This window comes from Larimichthys crocea, chromosome XIII, assembly GCF_000972845.2.
Source record: "Larimichthys crocea isolate SSNF chromosome XIII, L_crocea_2.0, whole genome shotgun sequence".
NCBI lineage: Eukaryota > Metazoa > Chordata > Actinopteri > Sciaenidae > Larimichthys > Larimichthys crocea.
The window spans coordinates 8,003,886-8,021,055 of record NC_040023.1 but is presented as its reverse complement, the minus strand read 5'-3'; the positions used below and the strand labels follow the sequence as shown (position 1 = coordinate 8,021,055).

The 17,170-nt window shown below is 40.3% G+C and overlaps 1 protein-coding gene across 5 annotated transcripts; it reads right to left on the bottom strand.

Annotated features, from left to right (window-relative positions):
- Positions 1-1,423: 1,423 nt before the first annotated feature.
- Positions 1,424-9,453, bottom strand: mbpa (myelin basic protein a). 5 transcript variants are annotated; one of them, XM_019253231.2, is made up of 7 exons: positions 9,191-9,453; positions 7,499-7,594; positions 7,178-7,204; positions 5,513-5,533; positions 3,079-3,162; positions 2,962-2,982; positions 1,424-2,547 (listed from the first exon to the last, which is right to left on the bottom strand). In XM_019253231.2, exons 1-6 carry the CDS (start codon positions 9,308-9,310, stop codon positions 2,980-2,982), a joined length of 351 nt encoding a protein of 116 aa, XP_019108776.1. In that variant the 5' UTR covers positions 9,311-9,453; the 3' UTR covers positions 1,424-2,547; positions 2,962-2,979. The 5 variants fall into 5 exon arrangements, with proteins under 5 accessions (XP_019108776.1, XP_010740584.1, XP_019108770.1 ...); XM_010742282.3 differs by lacking the exon at positions 2,962-2,982 and having other exon boundaries at positions 9,191-9,452; XM_019253225.2 differs by lacking the exons at positions 2,962-2,982; positions 5,513-5,533 and having other exon boundaries at positions 9,191-9,452.
- Between the last annotated feature and the right edge of the window lie 7,717 nt (positions 9,454-17,170).

Below are 17,170 nucleotides of genomic sequence, written 5' to 3'. Positions count from 1 at the left end.
ACAGTTATTCGGCTGCTCAGTAAAACCTTGAAGCTGGTGTAGATGTCCTGTTGCAGCATTATCACTATCGTCATGGTTACAAACATCATTTGTAGTTGTTACACCTGCACGAAAAACACGAAAGCACACACCGAACACTACCGTGGACGTGACTATCAACCAGAAATGTCTTTGATTTTGATGGACCGGGAGAATTCAATAAAATAGCAGGGGGATACAGCTAGCCTGGCTCTATAGTTGAGCACAAAACTTGACAGATTCTTTGCTTTTCTACCAAACAAATGAGATTTAAAGGTCCACTGTGTAAGATTTAGGAGGCTCTATTGGCAGGACCTGAGTACGATATTCATTAAGTAATGTATAATCATCCGAATATGAGGATCATTGTGGTCTTGTTGTCTTAAAATGAGCCCTTTATATCTGAATTTGGCAGCCAACGTTTTTCTTACTTGGAATATTAACATGGAAGCTTGGAAGGACAGGGTGAGGCGTGGGAGAGTATTCAGTTGGTTGCAACCTGCAACTTCAACCACTAGGTGCCACTAAACCCTTCACAGCTTCATATATACAGTACCATTCAAAAGTTTGGACACACCTTCTCATTCAGTGTTTTTTCTTAATTTTTCTTACTTCCTACATACAAACATTACATTTATTTGACTTACAGGGAGCAATTTGGGGTCCAGAATCATACCCAAGGACATTTCCACATGCAGACTGGAAGAGTTGGAGATCGAACCACCGATCATCTGAGTAGTGGACGACCCGCTCTACCTCCTAGGCCACACTAACATTTATGTAAGCTATGTAAACTTTTGGTCTTTTCCTGGGGAGCCGTCATGACACCCAGTTTCATCATAGAGTTTTGTGGTTTTATTTAAAGACACATTTAAAGTTGTTGAAATTTTCTGCATTGACTGACCTTCACGTCTTAAAGAAACAATGAACTGTTGTTTCTCTTCACTTTGTTGAGCAGTTCATGCCTACTATTACAACAGTACTCAAATAGAGCTATTTACTGTATGCCAACAATACCTCTGATGGGCTCAAACGCATGACGAAGGTAATAAATTAGATTAATTAACTTTTGAGAAGGCACACTTGGTAATTAAAAAGCTTTCCAGATGATTATTCAATGAAGTGATTGAGAGAATACCAAGAGTCATCTACTTTGATTAATCTAAAATATAAAACATATTCATATACTTGTTTTGTTTACTACATGATTTAAATATATGTTCCTTCATACTTTTGATGTCTTTAATATTAATCTACTGATATACTGTAGGAAATAACACAATTAATTGTGTCCAAACGTTTGACTGGTACTGTATATTCCAACATGTCAAAGTATTTCTTCAGAGCTCATTTTAAATGTACAAATCATGAAAATAAATAGATGTAATAAAGACAGAAAACATAATTTTCCCCATTTTAAAACATTTAATAACAGAGAGAAGACGTAAAATGTTTATTTTCCGGTTAGAGTTTTACATTAAGAGGAAGCAAAACACTCCTATTTACTGTAGCACCACCACGTGAAAAAGAAAACACCTTTACAGTTAAAGTTAACGTGCAAACAGAGCGTGTACAAACGAGAGCGGCAAAATAAAAACTATGCGTCAGAACATTTGAAATCAACGTACAGTCCTTCAGTAAACTAAACTCCTCGTACCATCTCGCCGCCTCTGCCGTAAACCTCTCGAAACCACTTACTATCTGACCATCGGATGAAACGAACGTTTGTTTGTCATCTAAAAAATAATAACATTAAAACTTCAAACTTCATTTAAGATGCAAACTCAATAAACGAGAGCAGACCAGTCGTTTTTTTTTTTTTAGTTGTATTATTGTTTAACAGTGCATCTGAAAAGGGCATTTCAACTTTTTTGACAAACTGTACATGTTTATTAATTACACTGAAACAAAAGAACAACATTAGAGTCCACACCATACTCATATACTGCAGGTTTCCAGTTGTGTTTGTTCAACATACATTTCACTCGAGCGCAAAACAACAGCCTCCACTCTCCATCCAGACTTTCACATGTAACAAAAAACGTGTTTGGCGTGTGAGTAGCGTGTGACAGCAGCGCGATACATGAAGCGTCACTCGTGTACAAAATACAGACGACGGGAGACGGGATAGAAAAACGAACATCTGCCACGAACGAACCTCAAGACAGCAAGACAGCAGACACTAGCACCATCAGACCAAGATACTCGAATGTGTGACCACAGCTAAATAATCACTGAGACAAAATATGCTTATAGACGTAGGATTAGAATGAAGACGTGCACGGTGACCACCTACATCCCTGGAGAGTGGGTTTCACTGTCTAAACATACAGGAAGGCTTGTGAGTGTTAGTGGGTTAACATTTCTTGAGGTTGTGAGTCCGCCGCTTGCAGATCTGTTCCTCCTCCTCCTCCTCCTCCGCCTCCTTCGTCTTGTCCCGTCGGCGTTGGATCTGTGGTTTGGTCCTCGGCGGAGAGCTTAGAAGATGGTGCTCCAGCGTTTAGGGGGTGGACGGGACTTGGTATCTCCCTTTGTGAGGAAGAAAAAGAGGATGATGAAGAGGCTGAGACACAAAAATAAAAAGATCTTCTGCCTCCCCAGAGAGAGAGAGAAAGAGATGAGAGCAATCTGTGCTGAAAGTTCATGAAAGATTGTCAAGCGCTTCACATTTATTGGGATTGGAGGAGGTGGTCATCCACACTGAAAATGAAGTCTCAGAAGAGTCGAGGTAGATGGCATTTGTAGAAAACGAATCGATGAATGTGTGTGTGAGGGATTTAATATTTGAGCTTACATGTAAGGTCACTAAAAAAAATGGAAAATGTCGCTCTTAAGCTCGTTAGTGTATTAAGATGACGGGCTGCCGTGAAAGCGCGTCGATGAGAGAGGATGGATGCGAACTTAAAATGATGAATCGTGATACTGTATTTGTTTATTACTCACTGGTGTCTGATGAGAACATCACTGTTGCATTAAACAAAGACAGGAAACAGTGTTTATGAAGTCCAGTTTTTACAGATTCAAAAGGAATTTGTGAAGGCAAACGTTCGGTAAGCTCACCAGGTTGAAGATTCTGGACAGTGTGCTTTGGTCTCTGCGTCTTCTGACCGGCGACTTTGTGCTCTCGGCACGCGGCGACGAGGCCTAGAACAAAATGCTCTATAAGCTCACACAGATGGAGACCTGAAAAAACCAGGGGGCCTGAAAAAACCAATGCTTCGCCGCTTTGTCTTTGCGTAACCTTTAACAACACGTTTAATTCATTTTACTGTCATTGATGGCCTTTTCCCCCCTGTACGAGATGAGACACATTTTACCCCAGAGCACATCCCTCTACTTCAGCGAAATGCCAAAAACAATTGCTTAGAAATGTTTTAGAGGGTGCTGGACAGAAAAACAAAACACATTTCCACTGCACACTTCCTTATTATTGCCCACACATTTGCACTTTTTGCACATATGTTTGTTTACCATCCATCCTCTTTAATTACATTTGGATCGACCTGTATTTGGTTCGATATTTTCATTGGGGTTTTTAATACCCCTTGTGGACAATAAAGTTTGACTCTTATAGTATTTTGTAATTATACAACTTTTATATAAAAACTGTGATTTATGAGTACGCTAAAACTGCTAAGCTAGCTAGTTAGCTAAAAACTAGTGCTAATTAGCCAGTTTTAGCTAAAAATCTGTGTTTAGTGCTAATAGCTAAATGTTAGCTAAAACTACCATTTTGTGCCAATAGTTAAACATGAACTACAAACTAATGTTAGCTAACTATTTTTTTTAAGCTAGATTAGCCAGTTTTAGCTAAAAATCTGTGTTTAGTACTAATAGCTAAATGTTACCTATAAAACTAGTGCTAATTAGCTAATTGTTAGCTAAAAACTAGTGTTTAGTGCTAATTAGCTAAATTTAGCCAAAAACTAGTATTTGGTGCTAATAGCTAACTAGCTTTTAGCTAAACATCCACTAAAAGCCAGTGTTTAGTGCTAATAGCTAAATGTTAGCTAAAGACCAGTGATTGGTGCTAATAGCTAACTGTTAGCTAAAAGCCAGTGTTTAGTGCTAATAGCTAAATGTTAGCTAAAGACAAGTGATTGGTGCTAATAGCTAATTGTTAGCTGAAACTACCATTTTGTGCCAATAGTTAAACATTAACTACAAACTAGTGTTAGCTAACTATTTTTTTTAAAGCTAGAAAACAGTATTTAATACTAATAGCTAAATGTTAGCTAAAAACTAGTGCTAATTAGCTAATTGTTAGCTAAAAACTAATGTTTAGTGCTAATTAGCTAAATGTAGCTAAAAACTAGTATTTAAGAAACTAAACTAGCTTTTAGCTAAACATTCACTAAAAGCTAGTGTTTATTGCTAATAGCTAATTGTTAGCTAAAAGCTAGTGTTTATTGCTAATAGCTAACTGTTAGCTAAAGACCAGTGATTGGTGCTAATAGCTAAATGTTAGCGAAAAACTAGTGGTTAGTGCTAATAACTAGATATTGGCCATAAACTAATGCTAATTAGCTAAATTTCTATGCTTATAAGCCAAAGTTTGCAGGCTAACACAAAAATAACATAAAAGTACATTACACCTGCTAACCACCACCATGCTTTATAATTATATAACTTTCATACATTATACACAAGTTATAAAGTTTGTTTGTTTAAATGCATAGCCTTAATTTTACTCTTACTGCATGTAACTAAAAAACAAACAAACAACAAAACTGCAGGTATGTGATGTAGAAGAAACAGTTGTCAGTTATCATGAGGGAATAACATGAACATGCGACAAGACCAGGATCAGACCAGATGGCAACCTTCAGGGGGGGAAAAGGAAATAGCTGACGAGGACAAGTCCTGACTGACATGGAGAACACAAGTGATAATCACGTCCACAGTCGACTGACAGGTGAGAAGACAGAAAGAAGGTGGGAAGCTAAAACAGATAAGTCATCTCTGGCATACAGAAGATGGAGGTGTTATAGAGAAATAGAGGCGTGAAAGGAGGAGGAGGAGGAAGGTGATGCAGGCCAAGAGGTCCTAAGAGAAGATGTTTACCGGTTGTGGTTCATAAATAGCTGAGCAGTTTCAAAGTCATCCAGAAGCAGTGAGTCACTCTGGATTGAAGCAAAGAAAATTGATTTACCAATCAGCCAATACTTCATATAATGAATCAATCTTTTCGATTGATCAGTGAATCAAAGTGATTTTCTGCTGCTGCACCCGTCGAGAGCGAGAGCCGCTGTAAGCTTTCAGCGTACTGTTTATGAACATGTCGTGATCCCGCACGCCGAGGTGAGGTGTAAAAGATGTTTCTTTTCAAGGAGCAAAGCAGTGAAAAAACAGAGCGAGAAAGAGACGGGAGGAGCGTGAAGGTTAGGTAACAGGTGTGCTGCAGACAAAGGACACGTCTACAGACATGAAGAAAACGGGGTCATGCAATCAGCAGCGGGGCTTTTCTTTGTATTCGAGAAACTGTGTGACGTACCAAACCCAAGATGTCTCTCCACTGGACATGAAAAAGAAACAGACAGTGACATGATGAGATGTTGTGAGAGGAGTCGCACCTGCACCTGCATCCGCCTCAACACATCTGAGAAACATCACGTTAACGGTATCAGAAAAATTAGCTGTGGTGTGGTTTTAAATTAGAGCAAAATGTGGGTACTCTCCACAGCCAGCTATCTGGCCATATTTCAAAATAAAGGATCATTTTAACGTATATTGATGTATAAATATACAGTAAAATTAACCTTATTTTGAAATATGACCATCTACAACTTGAAGCCACTGTGTGTAGAACTTTAGAAATAGCTCAGACGTTCATGGTCCCCAGAGGTTGAAACTTTGCTGACTTTGCCGAGCTCGTGACTTTTTATTTACTGCCACTAACAGGGCAAAGTCACCGCATTTACGAGATACATCCCCCATTAAGGTTGGCACATTCATGTTCCCCACAGGATGTACCTTGGTGGCATCATTAGTTAAAAATTGTGCATAACTGTGCAGGAGTTTCAAGCAAGCAGACTCAAGTGAACTTTTGCTAATAGTGTTAGATTAACCTACAGTTTAGTGCTAATTGCTAAATGTTAGCTAAAAACTGATGTTTAGTGCAAAATTTTTGCTAAAAACTACTGTTTGTTGCTAATAGCTAAATGTTAGCTGAAACTAGTGTTTAGTGCTAATAGCTTAGCATTAGCTAAAAACTGATGTTTAGTCCTAAATTTTTGCAAAAACAACTGTTTGTTGCTAATAGCTAAATGTTAGCTGAAAACCATGGTATAGTGCCAATAGCTAAACATCAGCTAAAACATAGTGTTTAGTGCTAATAGCTCAACGTCGGCTAAAACATAGTGTTTAGTACTAATAGCTCAACGTCCGCTAAAACATAGTGTTTGTTGCTAATAGCTAAATGTTAGCTCAAAACCATGGTATAGTGCTAATAGCTCAACCTTTGCTAAAAGCTACTGGTTGTTGCTAATAGCTAAATGTTAGCTAAAACATAGTGTTTAGTGCTAATAGCTTAGCATTAGATAAAAAATTATGTTTAGTCCTAATTTTTTGCTAAAAACTACTGTTTGTTGCTAATAGCTAAATGTTACCTGGTATAGTGCTAGTAGCTAAACATTAGCTAAAACAAGTGTTTAATGCTAATAGCTAAACATCAGCTAAAAACTACCTGTTGTTGCTAATAGCTAAATGTTAGCTAAAGCTAGTGTTTAGTGTTAAGTAGCTAAACTAGTGTTAAATTCTTATTAGTAAATGCTAACACACAAAACTAACATGAACATGCATTATACCATGCTAATGTTAGCATTGGTGAACATGTTAGCATGCTAACATCAATGTTTGGCTGTAGCATATTTTAAATTATTTATTTATGGCCTGTTTTTTGTTAAATATGAGAGTTCAGGTCAGATTCACTGTGGGTGTGTTATTGGGATGTGCTAACCATGGTACCAAAGTTCTAAAATCCCACACATAATGGCTTAAAGGTGTCCAATGTACCCCAGATATCTTGCCCCAAGGTGGATATCTAATAGAAAATGCTGAGATCTGACATTAGTACACGATCAGGAGTCCTGTTTTGAGTGATCATCTCCAACCTCTGGATCGATCAACAGAAGAGAAACTGTGCAGGATTGAGACTCACCCTGGATTTAGGTTGAGGAGAGGAAGCCTGAGAAACATCGAACAAACAAACAACAGAAGAATGACTGATGTGTGCACGGAGGGAGTGGAAAAACAGAAAAACAAACTCTGTTTTTAAATAAATAAATGATTGAGCTGCTGATTGAAACTCGTATTTTTCATATCAATATGTAAATGACGGAGTCACGCAGCTTTGTAATCAGTGAGCAAAACAGTTTAGCTCGCTGTACTGCTGATGCCAAGGATTCAAAGAAACACACACAACTATTTGAATACATTTGAATTAAACTGAAGGATGTCAGCACGATTCAGAGAAACTTACAAAGCTCCTGAAGAAATGCATCACAGCATTTTCATTGGTCCGACGGCGAGCGGAGGATTGCTGGGGTGAGGCGGCCAGGTGACCCCGGAAAGACCCCTGTGAGGACGAGCAGAAGTCAAGTCAGCGTGTATGTTTACATGGACGAGAAAATACAATTTTTTAATCATTTAGACCTATGTAACGTGATTTATGTCATATTTTTATGTTGTATTATCTCTACCTGAGCCCGAGCTGCTAATATAATAATTACAGTAATGATTATAATAGTTTTTAAGGCTAGGCTGGGTGTCGAGTCTCACAATGTGTGAGAGAAATCTGCAAATTAAAGCCATTTAAAATACTAAAAGGAGTGAGAGAGTGACGTTAGTCGACCACATTCAAGAGATTCATCAGAAACTGGCTGACACAAAACACCAACTGAAAACACATCTGATGATCTCTGATGATCATCCTACACTCCTGCAATTAACGTGAATACTCTGCTGTGTTTCATTGACGTAAATAATCATTTTTTCTTTTCTTTTGGTGCTGTTCTGCACCATGATCATAGTGTATCTACTGTAAAATAACACTATGGGTTCGAGTTTTTCATCACAGCTGTATAGAGATGATTTATCTAACTCAATTTTCAACTTGAAATAACTCAGAAAAAAAGAGTTTGAACTCATTTGAGATGCATTTTTTAAAGATCTCAGCTGACTTTTCCCGAGAGGCGGGGGGTACACCCTGGACAAGTCACCAGTTCACCACAGGGCACATAGAGACAATCAACCATTCACACTCACACCTACGGAGTATCCTCCCATCCCTTCATCCCTTCATGCCTCGACCCTTTGGCGGATGTCAGGTGTCAACAAATTGATTCAATCTCAACAGAAAACTTTTTTGTTGTTGTTGTAGGAAATAAAAAAGTTCATCTGGACTACAATATTTGTCTGATCTCTTGTGAATACAGACATCCCTTCTCGCTGTGCTAACCACTGAACCACCACACCGCCCTACAACATTTATATATATATATATCTAATATATTCCGGTATGTTAGTGCTTCAAAACATCTGCATCTAAAGTGAACCTTTAAAATTCAGTATCTAAGCAATTTGAACATTTTGGTCCAAATGATTGATGATTTTATAATTTAAAGAAATTTGTTTGTTTTTTTTAAATTCATTTATATTTAAAATAAAGATAAAACTGAAGGAAAGGTTAGGTTGTTGGTGAAAAAAGTCTTCAGAGCATCAAATCCTGTTGGATTTTCGCCTCAATATTTAAAAAAAAAACAGACCTGAAATAAAAGAAACCTCCAATCCAAATCTCAGTTAAAGAATGAGAAATGTATTTTACTCTAATTAAATCTACTGACTGTTCTTTCAGGGTGTTAACTATAACTGTAGTGTTATTATTTTATAAGGTTCTCTACATTCACCCACTTAAACTTGTTAAAACCTTTAGAAAACCAGTGGAAAATATTAAAATAGTTGTAATTTTTTCTCCTTATTGGGTAAATATATACGGAGGAACTGAAATTATTAAGTTTAGAGACCAGATAAAAAATGTTTCAAAGTAGAATACTGCACATTATTTTACTACAATATGGTAAAAATTATCAAAATTCAGCATTTTCTAACTTTAATTTAAAGTTTTAAGCTGCAGAAATCCCTGAACTTTTCCTTTAAATGCATCAGCACTCACCTTGCTCCTCTTCTTCTTGTCTCCTCCAAAGAACTTGCTAATCTGATCCATGAGACCTGGATTCTTCTTTTTCCTCCCAAGCCCGAAGGTGCTCTGCCCTGAGGTGCTCGCTGTAGCCATGTCTAGTAGTAGTCGCTGAGATTGGGTGGGGTTGACCTCTGTCTGCTATGTTAGTCCTCTTTCCGAGAAAGTCCACAGTGCCTACGCTCGTCTCTGCTGCTGCTGCTGGTTCGGTGTGGTTTTTCTGACGCGTAGGGGGCCGTCTTTGAAGGTGTCCCAGGGCACCATGGGACATGAGGGGGGTCAGGTGGGGGGAGCGGGGTGGGGCGGCGGCGCTGGTGGTGGTGGTGGTGGCAGTGAGGTCCATGGCTCTGGCTCGGCTCCAGGCATTCTTTGGATCTTCAGTGGCTGTGTCAGTCACTGCCGCCCTCCGAATGGGCCCGGCCATTGTTCCTCTCCCCATCTGCTTCACCCCGGGTTGCAGGGGACAACAAGGGTTATCTCTGAGTCTGCACTCACACCCTGATGCAAAGCAGCCCGCTGCACTGTAAGGCCATTGTTGAATCAGCCTCATATATTTTCTTAATGGATCGTGTTTAAATTAGACGTACAGTCAGTCCAGATTAACATGCGGAGAGGCCCAGAAGAAAAGACTTGTGTGAACGCGAGCCAAGCGTCGCTAGTACGTGAACTCGTGGTGACTTTGCATGTTTGGATTTTCTCAATCTTTGTGTTTTAAAGTTGAAACCAATGATGGCACGGTGGTTAGTACTGTCACCTCAGGTTCCTTGTTTGAACCTCGGCTCGGCTTTTCTGCAGGTTCATGCAGGTTAATCGTTGATTAAATGCCCGTAGGTGTGAATGGTCGTTTGTCTCAATGTGCCCTGTGATGAACTGGCAACTTGTCCAGGATGTACCCCGCCTCGCGCCCAAAGTCAGCTGGGATCGGTTCCAACCACCCGCGACCCTGATAAGGATAAGCGGTTACAGAAAATGAATGGATCGATGGATGAAGTCCACACAGCTCCAGCTGTCACTGCAAATTTACCACGAATGGAGCTTCCATGTCAGAATAATAAAAAGTTTGAACACCTGTAAACTTAATGTGTTAATGAAGACTTTCCCAACATCAAGATGTCAAGCTCAACATTTATTTTTTGTCCACAGGTTTCTATGTTTTCTATGTTTTGCGCCATTGTACCGCATCACAGCGCTTACAAGGAGTCCTGCATGTGTTGTTTCACCCCTCGGCGGCTGCAGCAGCCGGCTGAACAAAGCAGGATCTGTTGCAGGGTAAGTTGTGTTAGAAAACACCCATGCAGCATCAGAATATTAATATTTTAGAACAGATGCCTTTTTGTTGGAGCTGTTTCTTATTTCAAGTTGGAAAAGTAACTTTTAGTTTAGCAGAGACCGAGAGAGTGTGGCAGCTGATGAATCTGTTTTTCTGCCATAAAACAACAGATTTTAAATCATGTTGATGACGCACTGAATTGTAATCAGGTGAATGGTGTCTCTGTCATTCGTCTGTTCTCACACTTTGCAACTTTGTGCTTCGGCTAACACTGCTCTCTCAAGTCACACACCACCAACTATTTCACTGATTTTGGTGAAACTGGATCATATTTTATGCTCCGCCTCAACTCTCTGTGATTTACAGAGTTTCCTGAGGGACAGTGAAGTAAACTGCTGCCAACTGTAGCTGCTGTTAGCTCAGTTTGTTAGCTGGGTTGCCCAGGCTCTGAGTTCAGGGCACCGGGGGGAAATGTCACCCTGTAAATACATTGCATGCGGAACGGCTCTGCTCCGGAACGACAACGTACTCCGCCGTCCACCAACTCGCACATAATCCGTTTGTGATGCACACTGGTGTGGCTGTGCCGGACATCGAGCTTTGCGAGAACGTACGAGATCTCACGAATTCACGCATAATCGTGCAATATTGCCGGCTGTAGTCTCTTTGACTCCTGCAATGGCATTTCACGGCACATCTTTTTTGCTGGTGTCCTTATAAAAAGAATGTGAGGTGTCAGAAATTATAGGTTGATTTTGTACCTCCAGAATCAACTTCTCCTCATCCATGGTGTCGACGGGGTGAAAAGACGCCTGAAAACCTCTGACCTGTTGACTTCAGGTTAGCCCCGCCCATTATGACGTGTTCTTGTAATGAAACTTGATCTGCGGTGAACACAGAGTATTTTATTTTGAAAATCAACCGGGGTTTTCTTTTGTATTTTGCAGCCGATTTTCTTCCCGGCACAATCTGCTCTGTGCTGAATTTATGCGCCGTGCTCCAGGGCGTCCAGGAAAAATGGAAGCTCCCGGTCCCGGTCACTGCAGTCGGAGTGCAGTGTATTTTAGGGGTTAGTGTTTGTACCACCAGGAAGTAGAGGTAGTGTCATGCCAGAACAGGAGCTGGGCAAGCTGATCAATGTAACTAGCCACAGCAGCCTCTATGGACATAATGACAGAGGTGAAAGAAGCTAAGAGGAAGCTAAACAGAGAAATTAACAGTGTGAGCAAGCGAGACGCCGCCGTACAAGAGTAAATCTTTAGTGGACAGACGCCGAGCTGTAATATTAGCTGTAATATAGTCATGACAAATACACGTGTATAACTGGACTCCTGAAACTGTGAGTGCTAAATCACTTAATTTCTACGTAACGTTACTTTAAATGAATTCATGCAGCACTTTTTCTCTGTAACACAGCGTGTAAGGAGACTGTGAGCAGTCCAGGCTTTTCTGTTTCATCTCATAAAGGAAGCAGACATGAGAGAGACAAAAAGACACACAGGAGAGATGATTCCTGGATATGTTTCTTCAGATGTGAACAGCTGCATGAGCCGAGACACATAATGAAAAATACTTGACCTGATTTCCATTTGTGGACTCTCACAGAGATACGTAATGCACAAAATCTAGAAATGAGCTAGAAACCAGCTCTGGGTGGGTGAAATATCTGTTAAAGTCTCAAACCGGCTGTGAAGAGGAGCAGTTTCTCCGCTGTCATGCTGTGGTATCACTAAGCTTCATTACAGGATAATGTTGGTAGGGTGTAATCATGTTTCTTTCTTCTCCAGTCCCCCTGCTGATGCCTGCACACAGTATCCGGAGGTGGATACATCAGAGCCTGTTTTTCTTCTCTGTTTATGTGCAGTTCAAATCGGTTTAGACTTGAAACTTCAGCTGGGTTTTCTCGTTAGTTTCTGATTATTTTGTTGCATTATGACAACCACAGAGGGAAATGAAAATCTCAGAAGTCTCTAATAGCAAAACACAAGATAATATATCTAATATACTTATAAACTACGATCTTCTTTAATGTTGCTTATTGATATTGACCACTGACGGTATAAAGAATAGACAGCGTATCGGTTTCTGAAGAGAAGTTTTGAAACTCTGTGGCTTTGGCTGCCGCCATATTTGTAGTCCTATCTCTTCCAATCTAAAAATCCACAAAGACGTGAATCATCGGCGGACCTGAGGCGGGCTGAATGACGCCTCATTGCTCAAACAAGCCACCTGTTACGAGCTGATACGTGAGTAAATCTAATAGCCCAACACAATGAAGTTGAACGTCAGCGCCAGACAATAAAGGAGGAATCTTCAAAAAGCCTTCAAGTAGAAACTCTGAGGGAAGCTATCAGTCCTCATGACTGACAACCAGCTCCTAAGACAGGAGGTGGAAGACCTCCAGATCCTGAGGAACCTGCTGTGATAGCACGACATTGTGGGATCATCATCTGGTCAGTAGGTATTTGAAGACAACCACGTATAGGGCAAAACCCTTCTATATTATCTTTGAAGCTTTTTTACTACATGGAAATCAAACAACCCATTCAAATCTGTATCTGTACATCTATAAATCTCATTATGAGTTCAGCATTTTAGCTTCAGATATTTTCAGCTGTCAGTCTTCATCATATAAATACATCATCTTTTGGCTCAAACAGAGCTCATTCAGCAAAGATTAGACACAGTGATTCAGAGAAAACCAGTCGTAAAACGTCTCCATTTGATCCGAGGAATCCTGAATATGAAAGTGGGTGAAACTTTAAACATGAGCGTCCATAGCATTGAAGTCTATGGAGCCAACATGGCTGCCCAGCTTCCTGTATATAAACAGAGCAAGATGGGGAGATACTCAGAGGAAGATATGTTTGTCCACTCTGGCCTGTACACAGTGCTCTGTCTGTTTGTCTTGCAGGCCCGAGCCTCAGTGCAGCACCCACGGGCCTTGACAGAGGTAGATACAAGAATGCAGGGAGTAGGCTGACCACACTGCTTGTGCCCTCATGTCCAGAAGAGTCTTGGATTTGTTCCTGAGGCTGGAAGGTCGAGGCTGAGCGCAGGGGAAACAATAGCGACCATGCAACAGAGCTGTGGGACACAAACACGGGAGATATCCTTGAACCCCGGCAGGAATGTTGATCTAGACCAAGACGCCCACTGAGAGAGGCAGCTGAATATCTATCTGCTACTGCTGGAGAGAGAGAAACAAAGAAAGCCTTCCTCTGTTCCATCACATGTGCAGAAAATGAACATATGGGACAGTTTTAGAGTAATGAGTTAAGAGTTTTAAAGATCTAGCCTGAGAGCTTCCCACAATTCATTTCACACTGTTACAAAGAGCGTTGAAGGTCACTTGAGTTAAAAATAGTCAAAGAGGAGCTTGTTGTTGTTTCCATTTATATAAATGACTTTTCAGGATCATTGGGAACAAAAACCTGCTGTTCAGTTCAAGTAAAAGTTCATGTTTTATTGTCATCTGCACCACATCAAAACAAGAAATCCCTCTATCAAAGCATCCTTGTACGCTCAGCCTACCACCATGACCTGCTGCTGTTGTTGGATTGTGGTTTAGAGATTTTTACAGTTGTTTTTGTAATAATGTCGTTTTCACAGTAAAAAACTGTCATTGCCAGAATTTTACCGCAATAAATAACTTTTTCTAACATTACGGTAAAAGTACTGTTGGTTTAAAGTTTCAGATAGTGGTTTAATTCCTAAATATACTGTATAAATAAAAAAAAATTTCCATCAAAAGAAACAATGTTTTGCCGTATAATTGACATGTAGATACTGTATGAATGCTGTTAAAAGGTTTTACCATGAAACATGACAGTGTACAATGAACAGTTTCTCATTTCAAATCTTAAAATGCTGTCTGCCAATAAATATGACATGGTGACTGGGCAGCTGTGGTTACCAGAATTTTACTGTAATAAATACGGTATAACTTTTTGTAATATAACGGTAAAAGGATATTGGTACTGTTGCTATCATGTTTAAGGTCGTTTTTATTCCATATTTTATCGTATAAATAAATCACGTAGCATCAATCAAACTGAAACATCTCAACAACTACCGGATGGATTGGGATGAATCTTTGTTCAGACATTCATGTTTCCCTGCGGTTGAAATATCTCTACATCTGATAAACGGATGGCGCACACATTCTTTACCCCCTCAGCATTGGTGGACTCATTGGCGGGGTGGTCCATGAATGCATCACGACCTTCTGTGTGCTGGTGCCCTTTTTTCCACCCCTGCCCCTCAGACTAGCCTGAGTCCAACACTGGCTCTCAGGATGAACTGAAATAACTTTAGTGCCATCATCAGGTCAAAAATACTTTGGTTTATCACCAAATATCTGTAAAACTAATGATATTCCTATCAGTATTTGTGTTTCATTGTTAACCTTGGTTAGAATCTATGGCACATCTATGGATGTCGTATCTCTGAGGTTTCTGAAGAGGCGTTGTGAAGCTCAGAGTGTAAAAATCACAGAGCCAGAGGACCAGAAGAAGGTGTGTGCATTGTTGATTGCTAAACGGAGGTAGTTGACATCAACCCCATTTCTTCCTAACCTTCCTTTTTCCATAGGATCCCGAGGGGGTGTGTCATCATTAGCTTCATCCCATCCTCATTTTTCCTGGTGAAAAAGACTCAATCAATGCTCCACCACCGCTTCATGAATTGCTGATTGCATGCTCCATGCTACTTCCTCTTTTCCACAGGGCCATATCTACTTGTACCTTTGAGAAGATGACACTGATCATGATGGTAAAAATAACTTATGATGTTGAGGAACTCTCCAACCAACATTTTGTACCATCTGGTGCATGTCATAGACCTTTTCTATGTAACAAACACTCAGTTCCTAGCCTTAACATGGAGTCCACTGTCCCTCCTTTCCTGAAAACAGCATTCTTCTCTTCTCAAACTCATTTTATAACTTTCTGTTCCCATCCTCTCCATTATCTTCCATATATTTGATGTTAATTCTGTTGGCCTGTACTGTAACTAGCAGGTTTAGATGGATCCTTGCCCGCTTCTTTCCATACACTTGGTAATCTTCCCTCCTCCCACACACTTGTTATATAGCTGCAACAACTCCGGGAATGCTCCTTCCCCCGGATGCTTTACCATATCTTAGCATATCTGACTCTTTCTCTGGAGAGTTTGTTCTATTTATTGCTCTCAATCTCTTCGCCAGAGAGAACATGTTTTATCCATTATATCAGCTGTTTCTTCCCTCTTGTCTAACACACCTGGATGCTGACTCATTGTTCTTTCTCTTCTCCGTTTCCCTGTTGGATTACTGAGAGGTCATTTAAGGTTGATATCCTTAAAGCAACATTACGTAGAAATTGGTGTTTTTGCCCCAGTTACCCCCCAGTTTCAGAGTGTAATACCACTGTGGACAGCTCTACATGTGTATTTGTTCTGGGTTATATTACTTAGACAACAGACAGATAATGTTAACAGCAAGATGTCAAGCTCGGCGTCTGTCTTTCAGCTTTTTATTTCACCACGCTCTCGTCAACAGATACCAGATTCAGATTTACTCTTGTCCGGTGGCTTCTTACTCAGTCACTCTCCACGTTTCTCTTCTTAGCTTCTTCTGTTAACTTCCTTTTCATCCTCTGTCTCTTCTCCTCTGTCATTATGTCCATAGAGGCTGGTTACGTCGCCTAATTTCATTGCCAGCTTGCCCAGCTCCTGTTCTAGTACAACACCTACTCAAACACTAACACTGAACTCAAAGTACGGGCAGCACGGCTAACAAACTGAGACAAGAGCTATAGTTTGAGTTGATGCGAGCAGCTGGAGGACATCAGCAGAAAACATTTTCTCTCTAAAATATGATCCAATTTCACCAAAATCTGTGAAATAGTTGCTGTTGTGTGACTTAGTGTTGTGAATTGTTACATACTTGTTGCAGTACTTCATCCAAGCTTTATTTTTAGAGGGTTGGAAAGCATCCTTCCGTCCTAACCCTGAAAACTGCTGCTACATAATTACCGAGAAGTGCTTTTCTTTTCCAAGAAGATATATATTTGTCTCATGCAAACAGATGGTGTTATATAAGTTGGTAGGTATTTCTCAGAGATGCATCAGAGATGACGGTGACTCAAGGGAGAACAGGAATACTTGATTCTTTTCTAATTGGCTTTGAGAGTGAAGAGCTTTTGTTGTTGTGTTGTCGTGTCTTCGTCGCCCTGGATGACCTCTTTGTGTCGTATCCAGCTCTTGTAGCCTATAGATGACAACATAGCTATGACGTCAGCAGCTGATGTCACCATCCACGTCGCTCTGGCCAAGAAAAGTCTCTGCACTTCCTCCTCATCTAAGCGTGTCTCATTTTACGTTACATACATGTACATATATATGATCAATCGTGCTGAATAGAGAAGCAGTGCCGTTAGAGCTGGTTTTCTGACGCATTTTGTGTCTTCATTGTCTCAGAAAATTCCCATTGTTTGCACTAATAGGATCAACTGTAAGACGTGAATGGATTCTTTTCCCACAGCGTGTCCTCACAGCGATCCTTTTGGCTCGTAAACAACTCAATGCAAATGTCTCGGTGGTCGAAAGCCAATGATTCCCTCAACGTTTGGCTCGGGCATAATGCTATCATTTGTTTAGCATCTCAACAATATCATGCTCTCTTGTTTAAAACGGAGGACTGGAGG